The sequence below is a fragment of the Telmatherina bonti genome (genome assembly GCF_933228915.1).
Source record: "Telmatherina bonti genome assembly, chromosome: 2".
In the NCBI taxonomy this organism is placed as follows: domain Eukaryota; kingdom Metazoa; phylum Chordata; class Actinopteri; order Atheriniformes; family Telmatherinidae; genus Telmatherina; species Telmatherina bonti.
The window spans coordinates 36893497-36914159 of record NC_136620.1 but is presented as its reverse complement, the minus strand read 5'-3'; the positions used below and the strand labels follow the sequence as shown (position 1 = coordinate 36914159).

At 42.4% G+C, this 20663-nt stretch overlaps 1 protein-coding gene across 1 annotated transcript in view; it reads right to left on the bottom strand.

Moving 5' to 3' along the window:
- Nucleotides 1–213: 213 nt before the first annotated feature.
- The window catches only part of mrpl23 (mitochondrial ribosomal protein L23), a 54315-nt gene continuing 33865 nt past the window's right edge, over nucleotides 214–20663 (bottom strand). Inside the window, exon 5 of the mRNA XM_079258687.1 lies at nucleotides 214–1160. Within this exon, the coding sequence (XP_079114813.1) occupies nucleotides 996–1160 (165 nt within the window). The 3' untranslated portion in view covers nucleotides 214–995. The remainder of the gene's footprint in view (nucleotides 1161–20663) is intronic.

The window sequence follows — 20663 nt, the reverse complement described above, 5'->3', positions numbered from 1 at the left end:
CCCCATTATGGCTTTTATTACGGTAAGAGAAGTCTGTCCTCCACTGGCTCGAGTCAAGCGCAGCTTATTTCATTGTGAAAACAGCTAACAGGCCATGTTGGCAGCTGCGCGGGCCAGCCAGTGTGGCTAACGGCATCTCAAAGTGCCAGGGAAGTCGTGAGAGATGAGGCAGGGAGAACTCAAGAAACTGTAAGCAGAGCACTTTTTGGACAAGTGACCATTTATTAGCTCTCATTAAAACAACTTTCACAAGTGGATTTACTGGCAAGTTCTACATGTTCTGCAAAGACACAAACACTGAGTGCAGCCTCTAACCAGAACGGCTACCACAAAATACTGTAACACAACACTGCTGCAAATTCCATGATCTGGCTTTGCTGAAACAACATCGCAATTGTTTAACTAAAGTGGTCAATTAATCCAAGGCAAACTCATAAAAGAGGAAATGGTGTGGGCTGTTCAGGTAGCTGGATCCAGCAGGCTGGTTGTTGGAGCTTTAGGGATACCATACTGTACCCCTCCCTGTGGTGGCAGAGTCCAACTGATGAGGGGAAAAAAGAATACGAGGTGACAAACAACAAGGAATATTCTCGCACCAAATGATGCCAAAAAGGAGGAGAGAACGGAGCAGGAGGTGCCAAGAACAGTGTGAGGAGGAAGGAGAAGAGGTCATCTGAGGTGAGAGAGATTTTGTGTGGTGGGCTGGTTTCATCGAAGATGGAGCTGGGCCACTCTCCTCCTCTTCCTCTGGTTCTGTTCTGGCTCGGGCAACTGGACCGAAGCCTCGCAAACACACTAAACACATGTCTGCAGTCTCCCACACACACACGCTCGCTTTCTTCTTTGCTTCACACTCGTGTTTCTTACAGAAATAGAAGTGACATCACAGCAGTCGCATTTCAAAATCAATGCATGTTGCTCTCAGTCTAACACCCCCGCAGACGCACATGCACACGCACACACAGGCGCACTGAATTCGCGGTCAGTGGGCTGCTTCAGAGTCCAAACCACTCGGTGACCCCTCCTCTCCTGGGGTCGAGTTTCTGCCTCTGCTTTTCATCCTCCATGAACTTGTTCTGCATCTCCTCCATGGAGCCCTCTGCCGGCATCCGGTCCTTCTCCGGGAAGATGTCAGGAAAGGTGAATGTCTGGCCCTGTGCCTGATGAGACGACAAAGAACGGGGAAAATGAGCTGAAAGAGCTTTGTTTTTCTCTCTAAAAAAAAAAAAAAAACAACTGTCTTTATTTGTTCCAAACACCATTTCCTCAAACACATCTGAAGCTGCACCTTCCTTAAACATTTTCTCTCCTTTGCTAAAACACAAAGAAATAAGTTGGAATTCAGGACACTTTCTCCTCTTTCGGTTACACAAATCCTCTCTTTCTCCAACTCTCTCTCCCACATTTAATCTGTCATCTCTCTCCATTTCTCTGGTCTTGATTTATTCAGAGGGAAAGGATTGTATCCATTATTTATTCCGTACCAACCCATCTCTGGCCATGGCTAATGGATTACTGGCCCAACTGTAGTCTGTGTCAGGCCACTATAGTGCACAGTATAGTACACACACATGCAAGCTCACATGCACACACACAGTGAAAAGAAAAAAAAGAAAGAAAAAGATATGTAGAAGATAACGGGTCATTGGGTGCAGGCATGTGCACATATCTGTAGCCTATCCCTCGCAGCCTCTCCCATGGACACCTGGCAACAGAGCTCCCTGTTGTTGGTCTGGACTGGAGGAAAATCACTTCCCCAGCAGCTTCTACTTATGATGGCAGTCATATCAGAACCAGAAATAGTTTTATTTCCACCGTCCGTGAGCGGTTTCACTAACTAGGAATGTTTCCAGGTGTGATGGTGCAACGTGGAACATAGAATGAAATAAAACAAATAAAACATAAAGCTATAAGGCATGCACTAAAATAAACTAAAATATAAAGCACCTTTACTATATAACTAAATCTAAATGTTCTTTGTAATAATTAAAAGGAAAAATATTTGATTGTATGAATTTTTCCTGAGGGTGATGGCTGCTGGTGGGAACGAGTGGACTTGACAAAGCCTCACACTGAACACACTTTGTTGTGTTCGCACTGCGTTGTGTAGAGGTTGTGCAGGATCTACTCAGCACAGAAGCAGCTGTCTTGTTTACTTTGTTCAGGCTCTTTAAGTCTCTGGTTCTAATTCTGCTGCAGCAGTAGATGCTGCAAAGCGGACTGCTCTTCCCGCAGCAGACTCGTAGAAAATAAGCAACATTTTGCTGCAGACCAATGAGCTCAGCTTCCTTAAGTAGAGTCTGCTCTGTTCTTTCTTGTGGACGCTTCTGGGTTGCATTTCCAGTCCAGTCTGCTGTCCAGCTGAACTTTGAGGAACTTGGATTCCTTCACCACCTCCACCTCTTCTCTGAGGATGTAAAGTAGCTTGTTTATTCTTGTTCCTCCTGAGGTAAACAATCATCCCTTTTGCTTTGCTTGTATTCAAGATGAGGTGATAGTTTCTGCACCATCACATTAACTGACTGACCAATTTGCTTCATGCCTTCAGTGATACTCTGCATAACTGCAGAGTAATCAGAGTATTTCGGCAGATGAGTTGGTCTGAAAGTCTGAGGTGTACAATACTAAAAGAAATGGTGAGAATACAGTTCTTTGCGGTGCTCCTGTGCTGCCGACCACCATCTCAGACACTCAAGCTTTCAGTCACACAAACTGTGGTCTGTTAGTTGAGGAGTCATACATGCAGGTGGGTGTGAAGGGATCCACCTGGAATTTATGGAGCTTTTTACATAAAGCAGCTGAATTGTATTAAAAACACTTTGAGAATGAATGAACATGATGGTAAAAATGTTGCCTGATTGATCGGCATCTTCAACTCCAAGCTCATGACGATAAACAAACTGTAAAGGCTCCTGAAAGGTGCTCACCTGATTTTGTAGGCGAGCCAATTTGACTTGTGACGTTAAGACAACTGGTTCAGATGGTTGGGATTGTTTAGGTACTGAAACTGACACAATGGTTTCCACAAGACACAATCTCTTTTTTTATGTGGGCTGGTGCTGGAAAGCTGCAAAAGAATCCAACACAATTGTTCTGCGAAGGTTCTGATACCGTCTGAACCTGCAGCCAGTTCAGCCCCTTCAGTTGTTTCATCACCTCACTGCAGGAGACACACAGGCTAGAGGTGGAAGTAAAGGAGGCCTCGGTACGTTCTGATGTTAAGGTCCATGACTGAGCGGCAGGATGCCGAGTGGAGGTGTGACAGGAAAGCTGTGGGCTGGTGGAGGGTGTGTGGTCTGTTGGGTGTGAGGCAGGGGGTGTACTGAACCTATTGAAGAACATGTTCAGCTCATTGGTTCTGTCCAAACCTCCATTAATCTCATCCCCCTTTAACATGAAGTCGCTGATCTTTGACATCCGTCACGTTGTTCTGCTGGAGCGGATTTTCTTTTTCCCGTCGGCCTCCTTGCACTTCATAATCTTTAAGTTGGTTTTTATGTTTGCTTCCATAACTCCCCGTCTTCATCCTTGAAGGCTCTGTTTTTTATGTTTAGCAGCTTTTTCATGTTACTGGTGATCCAGGGGTCTGTTATTGGGAAAGCTTCTCACTGTTCTTATTGGCACACTGCTGTGCTCACAGAAACTGATATAATCTGTCACACACTCTGATGCACTGATGTTTTCTTCATGTGGTTCACAGAGATCGTTCCAGTCTTTGTCCTCTCACAGCATCTCCAGCTGTGTGATGACTGGTTGCTGCTGAACGATGGGCTTGTAGGTGGGGGTGAGAAGAACCAGATTATGGTCTCATCTGCCTAAAGGAGGCAGGGCAGAGGAGCTGGATGTATTCTTAGCATTCATATAAAATAAATCCAACATCTTATTTTCTGTGGTGGAGCAGCTAACAAAGCGAAGGTGAAGAGAGGGCTACGTTGAAGTTACTAGTGAAAGCAAACTGCGTTAGGATGCTGCGTTTGTAGCCTAGCAACGACAGAGCTGATGATGTCACCGGCTGCGTCTGCAGCAAAACCGGGTATGATTCTCACCGCTACCAGAATAAAACCCAGTTAAACTCTCTGGGGAAGTCATAAGGATGAAAACCTATGGCTAGCAGTTCAATGTCCCTTGTGCAGGTTTTCCTTTACAGTGACAAGTCCAAAATGGCACAGACAGAGGCTAAGAAGCCCTGCAAAAGCACAGGGACCTTCTTTTTTAGATCTTCGTAGCACATAGCTAGCAATCTCATTTTACCAAAAGCTTTGAATTTCCACCATTATTCTCTTTGCCTCGCCGCATCCTCCGCTTCTTCTTCGCCTGACCTGGAGCGTTATTTTGCTGATTGTCTTGACATTGAAAAACTTCATCAGCTCATCCAGTTTCTGTTGCCATGGAAACTCATAACAAGTCTTGAAAGAGTCCAAAGAAAAATCACTCAAGCAAAACTTCATCCAGACCAGCATGAAAACATCCTCTTGTACAACTGGCTTGACGGTAATCGTGTTAAAGGTCTACTGTACATAAAAAAAAACACGACACTATGTCCGGACCTCTGCTGTGACCTCGCACCGCATTCGAGAGCACAAATGTGACTCGTAAATGTGAAAAGTTCATGAAAAACTTATTTATTTCAAAAGTAAAAGTTTATGTGTCTCATAAACTTTTCAACTACTATATAGAGGCTGTCAATCAACTATTGGGTTTGAGTATGTGAAATATTTTGTTTGGGGTCAGTGTGTAGGCGTTAAGGAATGGTCTGGCTCTAATGTGAATGAGACTTTGTCTGTCTCCAACCCCCAAAATACCGAGAGAAACATGCATATAATTACCGCTTGGCATGGTTTAATTCCCAAAGGGGAAGACAACATGAAGTTCACGCTGCCAAAGATGCAGAATGTCTCCTGTAAAAGTGCTGGGGGGGGGGGGGGGGGAGTGGAGGGGGCCTGATGCAGACAAGCATGTGCTTTTGTTTTCTGGTATGATCATGCCTAAGTAAGAATATGAAAACATGAATGTGTCTTGACACTCGTGCCTCTTTTCTCCTACAGGAGTCCTTCCAGTCCCTCTGCCCAACCCGACTGTCCCTCCCATCCTGTAGTGAGAGAGACTGGGCAGTAGAGCCCATCCTGTCCCGCCCTCCCACTGACAGACAGCCACAGAGACTGGGAGCGTTTCTGCAGCCTCCTCCCTCCCTGGCTGCACAGGATGCTGAGAAAGGGCTAGAGTTCCTCCACTTTCAATAGCAATTTCCCCAATAAATCAAATCAAGCCTTATTTATAAATCACTTTTCAGGCATAACAGCAGCACAAAGTGCTTTACAAAATAATAAATAATGATTTTGCATCCTAAAAACATATGTTTACAACAAAACAAATTTAAAGCCTCCTCATAAAATGGATGTAGAGCCCTACGCCCTCACCCCTCAACCCCTCTCTAAAACCAAAAACTGCCTCCAACAAAAAAAGTATACTGCTGACAAAGTAGTGTTGGAGAAGAAAATAGCTTCATTCCTCGGGAAGAAAGCAATAATGAGGGTCCCTCAGAGCAGATAAAAATATGTCCTAAATGATCTGACTGTAAGTGAAAAGTTTAAAGTAAGCGTGTTCAAACAGTTAAATGACGAATCACACGCACCGAGAGAGCACATGTGATGGTTTCGTAGTTAAAGCTTTCATTTGTTGGCCGAAACAGGACATCGGAAGGTCTACTGATGTTTCTTTAAACCAGGAATATGTTCCTGATTTCTTATTCAAACATTAACAAGATTCAGATTCGCATGAGTGACTTTTATTGCAGAATTATTTATGAGCATTTCGATGAGCTCAGTTATGTAACAGACGCAATATGAGAGAAGGAGCTTGGAATAAATTATCTGTTGCCTTGCAGAGCTCAGTGTTGGAGAAGCTCTGCTGATATAGAGGCATTAAATAAAAAACTTACACCACTGACGAGAGTCACTAATAATGCCTGCAGTTATTCAACTGTTTGTTTCTATTAAAGAGGCCCATTTCAGCAAGTTTTACCACAATCCTCCCACGTTTTGCTGTTTTTATGTGTGTTTTTTTCACCCAGTCATTACAGTGGCATCAGATAAACTGGTGGGGTCTAGAACACTTAATTATTAGGATTGTCAGGGTTAACTAATTTTACAATTATTTATGGTGTTAAATAGTAAATATTCCTCAATAGCGTAATTTTTCATAAAAGATAATGTTGGAACTATGAGGGCAGATCGGTGCAAACTGCACACCAAACAAAAACAGTTACTTGATGTGTGAAAATGGTCATACCATGACCTGTAAAGCCTAAAAAACTGTCACAAACTTCATACAAAATACAGAGGACAACTGCTGACTCAAAGCACCTACAAGCACAGAATCAATTTCTTTCATAGAAATGATGCCCAATATTTATGACATAAAAACAATATTATTTATGCAGGAAAAAACATACAAAAAGAAAAACATGTTAATTTCACAGATAAATCTTCTTGCATTGTGTTATTTTTGACAGTCCCAATAAAACCTTTAAGTCCTTTAAGGAGCGTTTGGTTTCCTGACATTGTTAATATCTTTTTTTATTATTATTATTTGCTAAATAAATGTACAGAAATGCATTGTGGACCACTTTTTAAAGACACACTACAGAACTAATGCCATTTCCCGGCACACGCCCCCCCATCTACGGCCAATTCGGCATCCATCTTGTATCCTACCTGACCTGTTAGCTTTCTCCAGCCAGCTGAAGACAATCTTGTCCCTTTTACTCTTTTAATCTTCTTCCTTTGCTGAATCAGCAGTGTTGCATGTTCAAAACAGCCAGTCTGTTTTCTAGCGTGAACTCAAACTCTCCTGCAACGTCACTCAGCGTCCCGGATGTAAAAGTTGTGTAGTGTCGGTTTCTCAGCTTTGCGGCGTTGCTAGGCAGCAGCGGCTCCAGAGATGCATGTGATAGATGTCACTGTTTCACTGAACAAGTCTGGGATGCAGAGTTTTAAAGTCAGAAAGTGACATAATGCATCTACAATATGCTTTAAGAACATGAACCTGAACGCATCGTCACACTGAGGGAGTTCACCTGCGTTTCTCTGTCCATCTGCAATTAGAAAAAGCAGCACAGCAGGGAACTTTTCTGCTGTTTGCTGTATTATGTTTGTCTTTTTTTTCTTTTTCATCTGGGGAAATCACAACTGTACACATATTTAACCTAAAACAAAAAGAGGAGTTTCTGTTTTTCCACTCTTACCAGAATATTTGCTCAGACATACTCAAATATGACAAGTGTGAAAACACCTTTAGTTACAGACTTTTATCTATAAACTGTGCATTAAAACCGTAAAAATCATGAAGCAAAAAGCCACAGCTGCAGCACAGAAAGCCAAATTTATTTACAGCCTTACAACTCAGGCTTCAAGTCTGCAAAGTACAAGTGGCAATGACCTGAAATCCAACCATCCGAAGTGCAAAAGTCATGAAAACTACTGTTTCTACAATATTTTACACCAGCCTGAATCCAGGTTATTCCATAGCTCCCAGTACTAGGGTGCTAAAAGGTCCTGATATTAGCTTTTAGCAGCAGTGAATATTAAATATGCACAGCCTTCTGTCAAAAAGAAATCCACCTGCCTGCCTTGCAAAATACAGGAGGTCCCTTAGTGAAAAGGAGCTAAGAGAGCAGACCCAGTTAGGAGGAGAAGGCTGAGTCAGGTCGTGGTAGAGAGCTACCAAACATGAAAAAAGCACCTGGAAAAAGACGGCACAGCCAAGGCACTCAGCGTCTCTCCACACTCATACACACTGCCATCGAGGAATTCAGAACCCATAACACAAACACTGGATCTGGCCAAGGTAGTAAGAGTTACAGGAGGAGTAGTGAGCAAGAAGGAAGCAAAGAAAATGATGATGAAGAAGTGAATGAGAGGAGAGGAAGAAATGAGAGCATGGGTGAAGGATAAAGGGATCTACCCTGCTGCTATAAACACCAGACGAGCAATGACGCAATGACCCAAAAATCACTTCTCCCAATTTGAACCAATCATTGTCCCATGAGAATTTCTAGTTACCGAGCAACCTTGGACACCGCGTGTATACACTTGAAGATTTCTGCTGGTCTCAGAGAGCGCGATTCACAAAAACAACAAAGCTCTGAGACAAACATCAACAAAGCACTGAGACTTGCAAAACAAGTCCTATTGTTGGCAGCAGGCCGCACCCTGTGTGTGAGTGTGTAAGTGTGCATGTATGTCAAAAGTTTACTGAACACATTTCTGTGATGAGAATAAGAGCTGGCAGGGATCATTTGTATTTCTGTTTGCTCCACAGCAGAGGCAAAGACCATGTCGCCCTCCGTCTCCAAGAGCTCTGGGCGAAAACGATCTTTCCCCATGTGTCTGTCTACCTCTGTGTGTTTGTGTATGATGTAGCGTGTATGACTGCATATTCAGTGATTTATGAAAAAGACCAAAGCCTGGCCAAAGAGGACAAAAGTGGAGAAAGACATGCCTCCATGAGTTTTCTGTCTGTTTCCTACGATGCTTCTGAGACCACAAATTACAGAATATTTTCCCTCCCTATGCCATCATCTTCACTGTGCTCCCAATTAAGTTCAAGCTGCCATCCAGGAATATTGGGAAGAGGCGCCATACAGTTAACAATGTAAACGTATTCCTTTTACACACATGAGCAACCTATTACACACAGTTTCTCTCTCAATGGGGAATGCAGGAAAAAAGAGCAATGGGGCAAAGGAAAGGGGAGCTTAAAGAGGAAAGGCAAACATAGTCGATAACTCTCTCTGTATATGTATGTATATTTTATATATATATATATATATATATATATATATATATATATACACACACACACACATATAGTGTTGCTGTGGGGACTGTCCCAGTCTGGTGGGTCGGGATCCGGCGCTGCAGCCTTATAGTTGTGGCGTGGGTCCTGTCTGCCCGGACCTGGGTGGCCTCCATTGTGATGGCCTGGGTGGTTGTGGGTGGGGGTAGCCCTTTGTGTAGAGGCACCCTGAGGATATCGTTTCCTTATCTGGTACACATCTGGTACATATGTACCTGGCCATTCGTCTTCTTTTAACTGTTATAGGGCTGATAGGGTATGGGTGATGGTGGTTGTGGGTGGGTGAAAGGGAACTATGGGTGTATGTGTGTGTATTTTATCTATTTTGATGTAAATTGTTTTATAATGTAAAGCACTTTGTATTGTTTTTAAGCATGACAAGTGCCATACAAATAAAGTTTGATTTGATAAAAAAAAAATTAAAGGGAACTCTCGATACAAATTTACATCTTGTGAAACACTTTTACAAAGTTTTGCCCCGGAAATGATATTGTGGTGGGGTGGGACAAGACCGTGTAAACAGGAAACAAACTGATAGCAGAATTGAAGCAGAGATGTTTTGCCCGTTTTGTGAAGTTCACTTTCAAGTATTAGGGCAATTTTGTGGCGATTGTGGTCACAGCTTGGGTTTTCGCTGATCTGGAGGGAGAAGAGGTTATTTTAATGGGCTGTCTTGTTAAGTATTTCAACAAAGGCCACACATACAGTGTGATTGTTGACATGATGGAAAGGCTTCACAATGTCCGCTTGTCTTTGCGGACCGTGAAACTTAAATTAAATGATGCAGATGATCTATCGCAGAAAAAATTATTCATCTTCATTCAAGATAAGAAACGCCATCAGATTGGAACTTCGCGGACCAGGACAACTGTTTGGCTACAGGACAATGAATCAGGTGCTTAAGCAGAAATATAAACTTTGCGTGAGGAGAGACAAGGTCATGACTCTTCTGCGGGAGCTTAACCCTCGAGGTTATGAGAGGAGGGCTATATGAAGATTTGTTAGACGAACATATCACTCTTTGTGACCGAACTACATGTGGCATGCGGATGGCTATGATAAGCTGAAGCCGTTTGGTCTTGCCATTTCAGGCTGCATTGATGGTTTTTCCCGGAAAGTGCTATGGCTCCACTGTAACAACCTAGCAGTCATCACTCACAATTTCCTGGAATGTGTGCAAAAACTCTGCATTGTTCCAATGAGACGATGAGCGTATGCACCTCGATTGCTCGGTCCAGCTGTCTCCTCATCAACTTTATTCAGGACATGGAGGGAACGCCCACAAAACTCACAGAAAGGGGTTGTTCTCGCAGAGAACTGCCACAGAACGGACAATACATGTCTGTTCGATTCCTGCAGATTACTGTCAATTGAGGAGTTTCCTGCTGGCACACAACGTAGCCCCCATGACAGCACTTCCGGGGCAGATCTTTGTAAAAGTGTTTGGGTAAACTTGTAAGAGTGTTTCGCATAGATGTAAATGTGTATCGTGAAAATGTAAATGTGTTTCACAATATGTAAATTTGTATCGCAATAATGTAAGTGTTTCACTGGATGCAATTTTGTTTTGCACTTCCCGGCCACCGTAGCATAGTGTCCAGAGCATGGAGGCGCTACCAGGAGACAGGCCAGTACATCTTTGTGCAAGGAGGAACAGGTGGAGCACTGCCAGAGCCCTGCAAAATGAGCTCCAGAAGGACACAAATGTGCATGTGTCTGCTCCAACAGTCAGAAACAGACTCCATGAGGGTGGTATGAGGGCCCGACGTCCACAGGTGGGGGTTGTGCTTACAGCCCAACACCGTGCAGGACTTTTGGCATTTGCCAGAGAACACCAAGATTAGCAAATTCTCCACTGGCGCCCTGTGCTCTTCACATGAAAGTAGGTTCACACTGAGTACACGTGACAGACGTGACAGAATCTGGAGACGCCGTAGAGAACGTTCTGCTGCCCGCAACATCCTCCAGCATGACTGGTTTGGCAGTGGGTCAGTAATGGTGTGGGGTGGCATTTCTTTGGAGGGCCGCACAGCCCTCAATGTGCTCGCCAGAGGTAGCCTGACTGCCATTAGGTACCGAGATGAGATCCTCGGACCCCTTGTGGGACCATCTGCTGGTGCGGTTGGCCCTGGGTTCCTCCTAATGCAAGACAATGCTAGACCTCATGTGGCTGGAGTGTGTCAGCAGTTCCTGCAACACGAAGGCATTGATGTTATGGACTGGTCCGCCCGTTTACCAGACCTGAATCCAGTTGAGAACATCTGGGACATCATGTCTCGCTCCATCCACCAATCACAAGTTGCACCACAGATTGTCCAGGAGTTGGCAGATGCTTTAGTCCAGGTCTGGGAGGAGATCCCTCAGGAGAACATCCGCCGCCTCATCAGGAGCATGCCCAGGCGTTGTAGGAGGTCATACAGGCATGCAGAGGCCACACACACCACTGAGCCTCATTTTGACTTGTTTAAAGGACATTACATCAAAGTTGAATCAGGCTGTAGTGTGTTTTTCCACTTTCATTTAGAGTAGAACTCCAAATCCAGACCTCCATGGGTTGATATGTTTGACTTTTATTGATAATTTTTGTGTGATTTTGTTGTCAGCACATTCAGCTATGGAGAGAACAAAGTATTTAATAAAAATATTTCATTCATTCAGATCTATACGTGTGTATGTGTGTGTTCAAATTCAGTGATTCGGTGTCTTTTCTTTTTGTTCCAGGAGGTGAGTATTTAGTATGTCGGTCTGCCCTGTGTCACATATGGGGGACCAGTTATGATACAGCAGTAACTGAACTGCTTGTGTGTGGTTCGCATCAGCCTCCCAGGCACAAATACACTTCAGATAAATGTCCTCAAATCAAACATGGGTTTGTGTGTTGGAAGGCAAAAGCATACAGTCAGGCACATGGACTAAGTAATCCTGTTTGGAGCCCCAGAGGGGAAGAGGAGAGTGAAAAGGGAGAAGGCCAGGTGAGACGTGGAAAGAGACAAACACAAAGAACAACTGTATTCGCTGTAATTGACCTTTCCCTCTGATTTACGACAACCTAAGCAAGCAGTTGAAACTCAAAAACAGATGCAAGAGAAAAGTTTTGATGTGTTCCTTTTGTATTTTCTTGTTTTATGTAATCATTTTCCCTTAAGAAAAGAAAAAATAAATAAAGATGTAAAAACAATGGACAAAGTCAACCTCAGAATGCACATGAAATCAATCCAGGAGAAACTGAAAGGCACAACTTTTATTATTCATAAGAAAGATTAAAGTAGAAAGTCTGAAAGCCATAGTTGTTCAAGCTTAACGTATTAAAATGCCTTTGATGAAAACAGGAAGGTACACTGTGCTCCCTCAGACCTGGTGCTGAATAGGACATTATGACACATTCACCAGCAACAGACACAAAAGGCTGATTCAACCCTCTTTGCAGAAAAAGAGAACAAATCGAATATGAGCAGGCTGAACCAAAACAAACATCACTAACATAATGCTCCTTGAATACAGAAAGAAATAACAGCAATTTTCCCCCAATATTAAGAATGAAAGGAAGTCAAAAAGGCTTTTAGAGGCGATTACTCAACCTGACAGTAGCAGGATAAAACCAGCCTTCATGCTATCAGATTCTCTCTGCTGAAATCAAATAAACTTTCAACATTTACAACTTTAAAGTCTGTTCAAAACACGGTAAAACTGCGTTCCGGGCTGAACCGTGACCTCCACTCACATAGCAGAACCAAACTCAAATTGCAAAGTAACAAAAACACATCTTACCACTTGTTTACAGCCTGAGATTAGCCTTCTTTATGCAGTTTCTCCAAACCAGAAGCACCAAGACTTATTATAGAGTTTAATCAATAGTGACTGCAACGCAGGGTGCAAAAACACTGACTTCTTGGATGACCACACTCGGAGCATTAAAAACAACAGGCAGATGTGAAAAATTCACACCAGCTCCACAAGATGGTCATATTAATCATGCCTTTACCTAAACCGGACTGGATCAAGAGGTGCTGATGTGGTCAGAAATTTGCGGTTACTATGTGATGGTGTGGTCAGAAGCACCAGAAGCACCTTGAGTACCAGCGACGTGTGTGTCTTCACACTGTGGTAGAATCCACTATGACCACATGTAGCAGGAGTCTGGTGGATTACACCAGAAAAAACCGCTGTGGTACCAGGTTTAGCGTTGAGGGCAACCCCCTGTAGAGTATGTGGGACATCTGCGAGTGTGTGCGTGCTTACAAAGTCGACTTATCTGTGTTTACTCAGCATGCATAATGCAGTAAAACACTCTGACAACTAAGTAATGCAGAGCTCACCACTCCACCAAGACGAGCCAATTCAGAGGTATGTCTGCCGCTTGTTTGTTTATCAGCAAGAGTTGCATAAAGACCACAAAACCTAATTTCATAAAACTTGGTGAAGAGGTGGAGCATAAGTAAAGGAAGGACCCATTACATTTTGGGGCAGATGACATATTCTTGGAAACGACAAAAAAAGAAAAAAAAAAGAAAAAAGCACTGGCTCTGGTGAATGATGTCCTCTCCAAGCACCCCTTCTCTTAAAAATCCTTTATTTTGCGCTTTTGCAATCTTTTATCATTTATGGAAATCATACTAGCCCAGAAAGGAACAGCTCACCACAGTGGTGAATTCAGGCGGCGCATTGCCCTTAGTTCATTTTGGTAAGCTCAGCCCTCCAACTGCTGGTCATCCCAAGCCAACATCTGTTTTTAGAAAAGAGAAAAGGAGGAAAAATCCACCGACAACATTGGGACCAAATTGTACCTCAACTGCCCGTGCTGTCTGGTTTGTTTTTAGTTGTTGTGATTCTATCTGGCAATGCAAAAAGGTTTCCAGTCCATTCAGAAACAATATTTAGGTCGTGTATGTTTGGTGAAGTTTAAGAAGCTGCATTTGCCTAAAAGAAAATCTGTTTTTGCATCCAGCAACCTTTGTTGTGGCAAAACTGTAATGTGATTAGGGGTGGACCTCCTTTAAAACACATTAATTGTATTAATTAAAGATATTATTTAAATTGTATAACAACATTTTCCCTAAGAAGCAAGATTTTGTCATCTAAATGGATTCTCTGTTAATAAAATAGTTGTGTTTTACAGCACGTTAGGTTTTCTTTTTGCTGCAGATGTTATTGTAACCCATCCAGGTGTGGGACTTCAACGTACTAATTACATTTACAACAATATTAATGTCTGTTGCTTGAATCAGTCATTCGCTAGAAGCATTAATTTAGCAGGACTCTGGAAACTGTGTTATCACGATTTCTCTGCATGTTAAGCAAAATTTGTAGTTTTACTTGTTCTAATCCGTTATCATAATAAGCAAAAATCATTCAGGTGATGACATGCACATGAACTATCAAGAAAAGGGAAATTAACCTTATATTTGGTTACACACTGCTCAAGTTTTTGCTGTCAGAAAACAGGAAAAAAAAGACTGTTTGTTCTGCCCTTTTTCTCTGCTGTGGTGTTTGTCTGTAGAACAGAGAGAAATAATGAAAGCCGAGTTATTTTCTGTAATTCATCACATGAAGCTACACAAGGGGAACCATCGGCAGGCTCGCTGCACAGTGACTTTCAGAAGGTGGATTGATGTGATGACATGCAACTCTCTGCATTGTAAACACATTAGCATAAACATTTTAAGATACTAAAAGCCTTACTAAAATGTGACAAAATCGCTCCAATTAATTAACTTCACTGACACCCTTTAATATGAATTATCCCATAGAGATCACATTTAGTTAACAGGGAATTTAACTAATATTGCATTATCTAGAAGGACCCACAGGAGTGGAAGACAACTAGGAGAGGCAGGAAACACTGATGAGGGTAGGACAGGAGCAGAGATGCTGCCTGATGATTGCAAACAGCCGACACCGCCAGGCCCCAGGGTGGGTCACACATTCTCTTTCATTTTATCTCATGGACACACAAACAGACACTTTTCTGCCCAGTTGTTCCTGTGTCTAAACTTTCTGATAGAAGAAGACAAGAATGTTCCAGGAAGGGATGAAGAATGTCAGTACTGGAAGACAAGTAGTGCTATCTTGTTTTCAGAGAAAAGAGTGTGAGGCAAAAAAAAAGAATCTATTTGCAAAGCTTGAAAGCTCGGTTTAACTAGCTGAAATGACATTCAGTGTGAGACCAAGTCTTGACATAACTAAAAAAAAAAATAAAAAAAAATAGAAAGAGTGATTGCTGAGTAGGAGAAAAGCAGAAAAGTGAATCTTCTCTCGGTAAAAGACTGATAAATGGCAGTGAGAGTCACCCACTAACCAATAGCATCCTGTTATGGGTTCATTCAGGGTCATGACCCCAGCACTCCCTACAATTATAAAGACATCTCCACATTACGCCAGTGGTCAAATAACTTGGTGAGTTCTGGCAAGAATCAGGGCTGGAGGGGAACTGATTTTCAGCCTGGGAGTCTCACATCCAAAACCAGGACTCTTCTTATTAATGTGGAGGAAAAATGGATAAAGTAAACAGTTCAGTTCTTATGATCTAGCAGCTTTTAATAGTAGACTCGTTTCAGTTTAGCAAGGTTTACCATTTCTCTACCAGTCTAAAATATGATGCTGGTCTCTTTAACGTCGGTGGAAATTAGGAATTCATTTCCAGTTATCATTGGCATAACAGCCTCTCAGTTGTCTAAGAAAGCACTCAGTTATTAATTAAAACTATTTAAAATATTTTGCATTTAATAGAACTGAACAGGATGGACTAAAAATCCTGATTCACTGGATAGAGCTCTGTCCTGTCCATGTAATCACCACACTAACACAGTCTGAATACCCACATGACATTAGCCACCTTTACATTTGGTTCCAAATCATCGCAATTTAAGATTTCAGGGCAGCCGTTCCCATGGGAACTAGTCTATTCCAATCCGGTGTGAACATGCGTTAAAATTAGGGTGAATGGTCCTGTCCTAAATGCACAGAAAAATGTTTACATCACAGGATTTATCCAAATGGAGAGGTCTACAAGCTGACCGTCACAGTTGTGGTGTTTGCAGTACTTTCAAGCGGCAGCTTGATGCTCATGCGCTCCAACTGGAAACAACGAAGAAGAAAAGATGTAGACCTAAAAACAAACTTTCAACCATTGTCTAGTGAATTTTTTTTGTTTGCTGCCTCTTTCCCAAGTGAGGAAACATCACTTGTTGCATATTTATGTGTAGTCAGAGCAAACCTGACAACTATGATTCAGTGTTTACATGATACAGCGATTGGTTTGGGGAAAGGAATATTCTTCCCCTGTGAAACCAAACAAAAAAGCCTTTCGGTTTGACACTTTTCAGACTGAGGTGTAAATGTGGATCATTTTCCTTCTGAAAGAGGTTTCAAACCCATTGCAGTTGGTGTGTTTGGCTCCATGTAAACGTGAGATTCAGTGTTGTGTGGCTTTAGCTTTGGATAGGGTCTCCTAGGCAAACTGATCTTACATGGATTCTGGGAGAGTCCATACAGCTAAATTAAGCACGCTCTCATTAGACTAAACAAGATTAAACTAAAAAAGAACTCAGAGCGCAAACCTCCACCAAGGGCCACAGTCCTAAAAACTTCCTGTATCCAAACGGTGATCCAGATCACAACCAAAATTAAGTCAGTTCTTCCTTTTCACATTTCCAACCACTCCTGAAAATTTCATGAAAATCCATCCATAACCGTTTAAGTTATCTTTAACACAAACAGACAAACAGATAAACGCCGGTAAAAACATAACCTTCTTGGCGGAGGTAATAAAGTGACTTAAGATACCACTTAAAATGGTTGCAAGAAAATATTATTAATGAACCGTTTATTAGGTCTTGGTGACTCAGGAAACGTTGAAAAACACTAAATGGGAATTTCACCTGCATGGCATTGTCTGCATAGTTTCGTCTGTCTTTGTTTGTGAGAACAAAGCAAGACTTTTATGGTGAAAAGTTATTAACTAATGTTCCACTGGGCGGCTGTAGCTCAGGAGATGGAAGATCAGTCGGCTTGTAACTGGAAAGTTGAGAGTTTGATTCCAGGCTTCGCCTGACTATGTGCCGAAGTGTCCTTGGGCAAGACACTGAGCCCTCGATGTGCCTATTGGGCTAGGAGTGTGTATATAAGTCGCTTTGGATTAAAAAAATGACTGTAGAATAGAATCAAAAGAAGAGTGTCTCAAACAGTTTGCTTCCCTGTAGCAATATGAAGTCCTCACCTACAGATTCTTATGCTGCATGCAGAAGTATTTACCCGATTCCACACCATCTTTGCAGACACTTTACCGTTGCGCTGAAAAATTATTTAGATTCTTTAGATTCTTTGTTTTACAGGTTGTACCTGTTTTCACACCAAATTAATTCCAGTTAATTTCAGAAGCTTAGTCATAGAAAACTGTAGCCACTACTTGACCAGATATTCAAGTTTTTTGTCAAGAAAAACACAATCTGTGGAAACTTCTTTCAGTTTTTGGGTTGGTATAAAAGTAAATGGTTAAATATTTAAGCTAATTGATGTGAATTATATAAAAAAAAAATGTATGAACACTTTTGCTTCACAACAAACGTAACATATACCTATTATTCTGTTTTATCTAAGTCTTGAGGTTTATCAAAGGGATAGGGGTCTCCAGATTTATCAGGCAGCACCCTGAGACTAACTATCAAGAGGCTAACTAAACTGGACCATTAAACAGACTTTTCCTGTCGGTAACAGTCATTGTCTTTATATTCGTTCCTCTGGTAAAAAATGAGCTTCTGCACATCATGCTGCTGTTTTTCCATTCAGACTCCAGTAGCTGCTGATAACATTTTTTGTTACCAAGTAGATTTTTATTGCAGCCCATCCTAAACATAAGCCGCTTCACTGACACCTACAGCTAAGTGCGTGCACATACAGCGCACATCTGGAAACATGCAGATGATATCTCTTATCTATCTGTAAGCTACCACAAGATCCCAATGCTGGTGTTCAGATGATTAATGGGGAAAAGAGCAGGAGTCAGGGAGATGGGTAAACACTGCCTCTACTGTTCAACTGAAAAAACTTCATGATGTATCACAGGAATCCCCTGACATACTAGTGCGGGGCATCCAGTGGTACACAGGCGCATACTTCTGCCCAGAGACAAATGGAGGGAGTGAGTGAAAATGTGTGCGAGTGCAAGTGTGTGTGCATGAGTAGATTTCATGTCTGGGCATGCCTGCTCCCAGCCTGCTACTGGAGACATTGGACCATGGTAACAGAGCTCTCAGGAAAAGATCATCGCCATCTAAATACACACACAGCCACCCACAAAGACATTCACATCCATCTGCTCTTGAACTGGTCACGCGGAGGATAACAACAAACTGGAAGTAGCAGTTGGTAATAACACGGAGAAATCTGTCCATATTAGCATTAATGACCAACAAACGGTAAACATACTGCTGTCAGTGATATTTATCCATCCTCGATACCTTAAAGCCTAAACACACCTAAGCCTTGTTGGTCTTTCCAGCACCTCCCCACATGCATAAACATATACATAAACAGCTGTTCACCACCATTATCCCCTTCATGTATGTCATTCACCCCCACAACCCCCACGATGCACCCCATTTCTCTCTTGCCAACGCATGTAAACAACCCTCACATTACCCTCCCCCTCAATTTCAGGCCTCCCCTCCACCAACCCCTACCCCTCTTTCAGCTTCAGACCCAAACATCTAGGCTACCAAACACACACACTGTAGTATCCTTACACGAAACCTCACACACTCAACCCTACATGCACAAGAACATAAACATCCAGGCAATGCCCCTGCCCCCTCCCCGACTCTAAGAGGAATGCGGGGACCAGCTGGTGGTGAAAATAAAAAACGAAGAAGCATACCAAAACAGGAAATGCATCAGCAAGGGCCTATCAGAGGATTTTATCAGGCCAGCGGCAGCCCTGCTGAGAACATGGGTGGCGCCGCACGCTGATTGGCTGATCACTGTGGCAGCTGTGTCAAAAGGTCAAGAGGTCACGGGTAATCAAGAAAAGGTTACATGCATGTGCGCTGGTGTTAGTGTGTTAGCCTGGATGTGTGTGTATGTGCCCCTGCCATCGCTATGTAAATAAAGAGTAACTGGAGGAAATGTGGGAGGAAATGAGGGTGAGGATAGAAGATGCTGTAGACAGAGATAAAATGAGAATCAATAAAAAAGAAAAAACAGAGGAAAGATTTAGAACATGTGGAGAAAGACGGAGACTGCAAGACTCCCGACTCCAGCAAATGGACTGTCATTTAGTGCTTTTACATTTATCAGCCTTTACACACTTTTCTGCAGGACACATGGACGAGTCCCTCGTTTTATCTGGTTTGATTTTTGTTAGTAAGAAAAAAATAAATATGCTGAAGAGATACATATACAGTAAGGTAATATCCCTCCGGCTTGAAATATATAAAGAGAATTGGATGTAATTTGAACAGGAGTCCAAAAGAAGGGAATGCAAGCCTCCACCGAAGCCATTCAAAGAAAAGGTTTGCGTGTGGGATTCCAAACAGGATGGTTAAGACCCTGCTCTGCTCTCTATAATTCATGCTCTCTCTCCACCAAGCCTCTTTGAAACCTACATATACACACACTGAAACGCGGCCACACACACACTCTCAAGACTCCAGAAAAATACACACAAAACTTCAGAGTAGAATTTCCAAATCATGAGATACAAAGACTAATGGGGTGAGGGGCTTTCAGAGAAGCTTGATTACCAGGAAGAGCTTCTCTTTTTATTGGCTCCACCATCAACATGCAGACATGCATACATGCACATACACTCAGTTGTGTGTCAGCCCATTCTATCCTTCCTATGATTTACACATTTAACCCACAGACAGATGCATTTGAGTGAAAGTCAAGATTTCTTTTTGACCCCTTATCACTTTTTTTTCCTTCTGTTTGATCAGACTAATTGTTTTAACAGAAACAAAATTGCCTCCTGATTGCTCACACACACACACACACACACGAGTCCTCACAGCCCGTCTGCTGGCCTCATCACCTGTGCCTCCCACCCTGCAATGACAACTAGGCAGTCGGGTCCATGCTCACAGGTTCATTAAAATAAAACATTTTTTTAAAAGTTAGTTTAATAAGGCCACCATTTGTCTGTGAACAGAAGTTCTTTTTACATATTAAAATAAGAAATGTAATGTGTTGAAACAAGAGTTTAAGATTCCTGGACAGCTAAATAGCCAAATTGTACGTAATTTATGTACTGTAAAAACATATTTAGTATGTTTTTTATAGCATATGAAGGACAGTTACTCATAATGGTGACAAAAAAAAACTGTATTTAAAAGTATAAAAACTGCACAGAAAACCACTAAAGTTGTTCAGTGAAGTTCTTATGATATAAATAATTTGGCCTTAAGTGGAGGGAAAAGAAAAGAGACGCTGACAGGGAGGGGGCACACAGAAAAATGGCAAACATTAGAAATGTTAATTGTTGTGATAAGCAAGGGTGAGGCAGCACAGGGAAGGGAAGGAAGCAAAGCGGCAGACAGGCAAGTCTGTGTGAGGAAAGCCTGTGTTTGCGTGACAAGGTGAAAAGGGAAAGGGAAGAGGGAGGGAAAGAGAGCAAGAGCGATCGCCATCCAAATAGTTGAAAATAATAAAATTCCACACAGATAAGCAAGATTTCCCGCTCAGCCCTGATTCAGCACCTCCAGCTTCACTTCCAACGGCCTCCATCACAGTGGAGTACAGGAACTGGAGTGGAGGAGTATGATGGGGGGGGGGGAGCAGAGATTTGTAACCCACCTATAAAGCACCACTCTCCA